The following is a 5,978-nucleotide window of genomic DNA, read 5'->3' on the forward strand; positions in this document are numbered from 1 at the left end:
TTCCCTCACTCTCCCAAGTTCTTTTCACCTTCATGCTCTATCTCAGGCCATAAAAAATATGGCGAAGAAAAGGAGGCGCCCATCACTTAAAAAAGTAAACATCTTGGGTAAGAGCCCAAGCTGTGGGGTTGAGATCTGGATCTGAACTGCCCCCAAATTAGAAGCAGGTCGGCCTCAGTTTCAGCATTCTGGCTCAGGCTAGTATTTTGCCTTAATCTTATCTTTTGGTTTTTCCACTCCTCTTTATCCTGCGCTTACTTTTTTACCTCCCTCACAGCTCTCCACTCCATTGTGACTGCCTGAACTTTAAATGTTTGTATTCTAAAAAAGCCACACAATAAAAAATAATGAACCATCCGGCTAAAAATACTGACGATCTCCAAGGAACTTTATTAGCTTTGTTGTCCCTTCCCCCAACTTTTAGTAGTGGTTTTAGTAGATGCACAACAGAAGAATTACTTAAGACCAACAAAGCTGGTCAAGATTTTGTATTTCTGTGAGGGGAAAAGCCATTAAAAAAAAATAATAAAAAAAAATACTAAAATAAATGTTCTTTCCTCAGTAAATATTTAGATCTAGGTTACTGTACAATATGAAGTTAATGGGTCAGGTCACCTCTGCATCTGCCCTTTGTCTTGGGCTCACCCACCACAGCCAGGAGAAAGCCACACAGACACACCCTGTTTTACAAAGCTTTGAGATAACTAAACACTTTGTAAAGTCAGGACTTTTGATAACCAGGAGCTTCAGTTCTGTAAAGTTTAGGAGCTCTGCAGATCTGAAGTTCCACAGCAGCACTGATCTCCTGCTGTCTACACAAAATATTTTTGCCACAATTGTACTTTTACAATATTCCTAAAGCCTGGAGCTGCTGGACCTCCTCGGCACCTGCTACCTTAAGATGTACCTGGCACAGTTAGTAGCACCTCTCCTCAAATGGTTAACATGGCTTTGAAAAACAATAATTCAGAGCTAAGGAATTGGAAATATATGCTAGAAGATGTTAATATATTTACATGCATTCAACATCTTTAAAATCAAGGCCCTTAAACTAAAAAAAGAAGGTTGTTCAGATCTGCAGTACAAGGTGTAAGCCTGCAGCACTTTAGACAGGTGGTAACATATCCTTGACATTTTAGGAATTTGATGCTGGAATAGTAACCCATTCGCAGATATTTGGAAACTGTCATGTACTATCCTAGCGAATCTTAAGAGTTCCAACTTATAAAAGTACTAGTTGTCTTGTTCCATGGATGTAATCTGTAAAGTTGTGTGTGCAAAAAAGCCAAAAATGGCTGTGAACTTATGACAGTAACAGATCACAAGTCACAGCGATGACTGCACCTGGTGATATTCAGAACAAAAAGAGCTCTCAACTACCTGTGTAGCTGTTTCCATCGCTTCACATTGACTCTACAGACATAATAGGCTTCAGAGTGACAATCCTGGAATCTTATTATATACATATTGATAACATTTCTTACTGGTTAGGAAAAAAAGTTAAAGCATGTTCTTTAACACTGAAAACATGGTCCACTTGCAAGACTAGATCAAGCAGTGCACTTGATGGATAAAGCCCATTCATCGTTGCCAAGTTACACTGAAAAATTAATTGGTTACAACTTTGTTTAAAGAAAGTTTGCAGCAGTCTGCTTCTCCCCATTGCTCCCTTTCCTCTTCTCCTTCCTACTAAGAAGTTCTGAGGGCAGGATCCCTCTGGGGAAGATGAAGACACAGTATTTGTACAGTATTAAACCATACTTCATAAGTTTCAGTTGTAATGGATTCTGAGCCTCCCACTTAGGCCCTTTTCCTTTTGCAGGCTTTCAAGAGCACTTTATCAACCAGGTGTCTGCCATTAATCAGCCACCTGGCAGAGAGTTTGTCATATAGACACATAGAAAACCTCCTCTCTTCATTTCTATGTTATTGACAGAACCTTGGATACAAGTGCTGCCCTACAATATTTTACTGGAAATAAGCCATTCCATTTGTTCTTTCACCTAGAGATTTGGTTATGATGTCCGGTTAGGATTCTTTTGCGGTATTGATGGCACCTTTCCTTCCATGGACAGCCTCCCTTTTCTACACAGGGCCAACATCCCTGCAATGCTCTCTAAGTGCCTCATCTACCTCCATACATGCCCAGGGTCTTTGTTTTTAAAGCTGTTCCATTATGACAATGGCATTGCTGGATATTTTGGGTCCATGAGACAGATGTACGCCGTACTCTCCGAGGTGCTTGGGGAATTAGAGTGCAGTAGGAAAAAAAGAGAAGGATGCAGAGCATAGTAGCTGCTAGCCACTGTTCCCCTGGGCTTCAATACAGATTGACTGGTCTGGCTTGCAGCAAAATACAGGGCTCAGCAGCTCACAGGTACACACCTCTCCCCTATTTTGGTGCGACAGACAGGAAAATGGATGTAATTTGTTTTACTGGGATACAAAGAGCCCCTTAAAAGTAAAAGGTGAAGGGGGTGGGCTCCCCACAGTGTACATATCAGGGGAGGAAGTAGTTGAGGAGCTGTGTTTGTCATCTGGGGTATATAACAGGATTTATTTGTTACCCTTTGTATAGCACACTCGACGGTGCTTTTTAGTTTACTTCAACAAATCTGTTACATTTTCTTGCACACCTAGACTATTTTCCCTGGATGCCTCTAGTTCAGCACCCCGAGCAGTACCTCAAGATGCTACGCTTGTCAGAATCCAGCTGCAGCAGTAGCTAAAACCTATTCCACTGCCCCCTAACCCCAAAAATCGGTGACAATATCATTTAAGCCATTTTAAGTTAGAATCCCCCTTTCTCCCATTTCATTCAAGTATCAAAACAGAGTCACCATTCACACAAATCATCAACAGATTGGACTGAAAGACATGAGCTGTGAGTGTCATTGACAAGTGTCAATAAGTAACATTACTGTAGTTTGATTACAGAGAGAAGACAAACATTAGTACAAAAAAAAAGAGATAAGAAAGCCATACACAGCATTAAGAAGACCTTGCACTTTTCATCATGCCAGCCCCCGGGCAGTTCAGATGGGGTACTTGCAGGCAGGGTCCCCGTCAGTTGTTTGTGTTGGATACCTCTCACACATCTCACTGCTCACTCTGAAGACAGATGGTTTCATGTGTGCTTTTTAGTTTCTTTGTTTTTAGAAGTCTTTAAAGTTGCATCACTCGGAATCAGATAAGTCACTTTAAATAAAGCAAAGCAGTAAGTGTGACAATTTACTTACAATATACTCCTCCTATCACCGCTACATACCACTCTGTGAAAGAAAAAACCCCAGTGGTGTGGGATTCTATCAGACTGGCGCTGCACAAAAAAACAGCTCAGCCCAGACAAGCAGGTAATAATGCAGGGGAAAAACAGCTCCTGTACAGATTTACTTCCATCATGCTGGATTAGCCTCCTTCCCCACTCCATTAGGGAGCTAACATATGAATTTAGAAAGGCTGCGTTATTCTCACATTGAGCTCGCAAAGCTGAGCTAGTCAAAATCTCTGTTACAGAAAAAGAAACCTCATAACTTCGACATGCTCTTATAAGTTTCTAATTCCTTCACTCAGATCTATCCTAAAATTTTTTTTATCTCCCACACTCCTCTTGCTCCCAAATACAAACACCATCCCCAGACATCTAACCCCACCAGTTCTAACATATTCACTGCCATAAACCTGGGATAAAATACATATGACAATGACTGTCTACATGTGTACCAGACATCTTACTAAAGCTCTCCATTCTTGCAGGTGGAGGAGGCCTCCAACATTACACAAAAACGCATTTTTCTTTAGCACCATTTATTGTAGGAGCAGCGCTGGGAAGTAATCCATTCTCAGCACCAAGAGGGTAAGTCATGTGCTTGAGAGAAAACCAGCTGGCATGGAGAGACTGCCACCCAAAGAGGTTGTGAGAGAAGTTCTTCGTGTTTAGACTGGGTGTGGCTGCTCCCCAGCTTACTCAAAAGGACCAAGTAACACTTACAGGGGTGCAGAAGAAATCCCCCACCAACACTTGTACAACTGGGAAGATGCATTAGAGTGGTGGTTTGGGTTTGTTCCCCCCCGCCCAAAACACAAAGTGCTGGTGATTCCCAAACGAGATGGACCTGAGGTTTGATCTGATGAGGCCACAGGTGAATGACTCAAGGTTTGGTGGTGCCCTTCTCCTTCACTTCTGAATGAAGAGTCACGTGCTGCATAATTAGTTGTTCAAGAAAAGAAGTCCCCTAACTGTATTAGGGAAAAGGAAGAAGAGAGCGATGCACTCCCTAAAATCCATTGCTGTGAACTCAAAAAGCGTTACCTCACATTAGTAAAGGAGAAGTATGGGGCTCTCTGCCCTGCACCTCATCCTATGGTTCTGGGAGCTAGCCAAAGAAAAATGTACAAGTATTGTTTAGAAAAATGTTTTCACTGCACTCTGGTTTACACAAATGCATATTCATCAGAATGTTATCTTCACCTCTGCAGAAGACAGACAGTTGGCAGGCCTAGGTGGTTTCCCTGTTCCTCCTGAACAGGAGCACAGAGCCCCGCACAACGGGTGCTGATCAGCTACGTTCCAATATCTAGGAACTGGGAAAGGAACTTTTTTTATGATGCTGTCCCGCAGCACCCAAATTATAAAACTAGGTTTTAAAAGCAAGAGAGAGAGAAAACACGAACGAACGGACAGGAGACTTTTGCACTTCAGCCCGCTCTCTTTCCATTTAAAATGGAGATTAGAACAGAAAGCAAAAGCCTTGTCCAACAATCTAATCAGATTCACTTTTATTCCCCTGGATGAATCCATTCTCTTAGATTAGCATCACCAACTGCTCTAGCAGTGTTAACAAAAAACTGTAAAGATGGACACAACCTAGATTCTGGCACCACAAAGGTCAGGAAAGGACCTGACCAAGTTGTGCCATCAGAAGCAGATCTTTGTTATAGATGCACAATGACAAAGCCTCCACACGTTATTTCTGGGAGTCTCTACAGAAGGCAGAGAAGTCCAAGAGCTAAACAAGGAGCCCTAGCAAGGAAAGAAAGTGTGCTTACAAGGGTCCGTATCTGGTCTCATATTTAGAGACAATGTTCTTGCATTTCCCCACTTCCTTGCGCAGCTCTGCCACCTCTGTCCTGAGGGCAGTGTTCTCCTTCTCCAAGAAGGCTGCTCGGATTGTGATCTGATTCTCTTTCAGTCGCCGAGCATCGCGGGAACGCTTTGCTGCCACGTTGTTCTTCTTTCGCCTTGTCCAATATTTTTCATCCTGTAGGAAAGAAAAAAAAAAGATGCCAATCTGACAGCTCAGTATTTCATGTCCAGCGTCAAACAGCTACCTTCCTGCCCTACCACAAGAGTCATCCTACTCAAAAAAGCCATCCTACTTGCTATTGGACTTCCTCCTGTAGCTCATGCAGGAAGCTGTTGGGTTGGCTAGGCTCAGATACTAACTGAAGTTTAGGCAACCTGGTACTGGAAGATTGTCTCCTCACAAGAAGCCTATTTAGGATAGTCCAGGGTAGGGTGGGGAACTAAAACGGAGATGAAATTAAACAAAGGGAACATTTCAGCTGGACATCAAGAACAATTTCTTAACAGCTAAGTCTATTAGCCTGTGGAATAGTCTCCCAGTGAAAGTGATTAATGTTTCATTGTCCGGGGCATTTAGAACTGGACTAAACAAAAAGCACTGGCAAATGAGAACATGACCATGAAGACTGTATACAGTGTGGGGGGCAAATTTGCATTAGTGAGGAAGAGCAAGGGAGGAATGAGCTGAGACAACTTAGTTTTTCCATCCTTTTCTGTGTCTACCATCACAAGTCACTCCTGCCCAACAATTCACTCACTGCTCCAAGTTAACAAAGCAGTAAGGGCCTTTCAGCTGAATAGGAATCAGCCTGCCAACCCTCTTCTGAGCAACATTCTCCACTCAACTCTGTAGGTATGGCACATTGGCCTTGCCCCAAATGTATTTCAACAT

At 42.6% G+C, this 5,978-nt stretch overlaps 1 protein-coding gene across 4 annotated transcripts in view; it reads right to left on the minus strand.

Annotated features, from left to right (window-relative positions):
* Window positions 1-3,067: 3,067 nt before the first annotated feature.
* Window positions 3,068-5,978, minus strand: part of TEF (TEF transcription factor, PAR bZIP family member) — a 14,854-nt gene continuing 11,943 nt past the window's right edge. For 2 of the 4 annotated variants that reach the window (XM_024200428.3, XM_024200425.3), the window contains exons 4-5: window positions 5,050-5,261; window positions 3,068-3,198 (exon numbers count right to left, since the gene is read on the minus strand). In XM_024200428.3, the coding sequence (XP_024056196.1) occupies window positions 3,177-3,198; window positions 5,050-5,261 (234 nt within the window). In that variant the 3' untranslated portion in view covers window positions 3,068-3,176. Of the gene's footprint in view, window positions 3,199-5,045; window positions 5,262-5,978 lie in introns of those variants that run through there. The other 2 variants (XM_024200429.3, XM_024200427.2) reach the window with 1 other exon arrangement.

The sequence above is a fragment of the Terrapene carolina genome, unplaced genomic scaffold, assembly GCF_002925995.2.
Source record: "Terrapene carolina triunguis isolate 2854851 unplaced genomic scaffold, T_m_triunguis-2.0 Scaffold247, whole genome shotgun sequence".
NCBI classification, from domain to species: domain Eukaryota; kingdom Metazoa; phylum Chordata; order Testudines; family Emydidae; genus Terrapene; species Terrapene triunguis.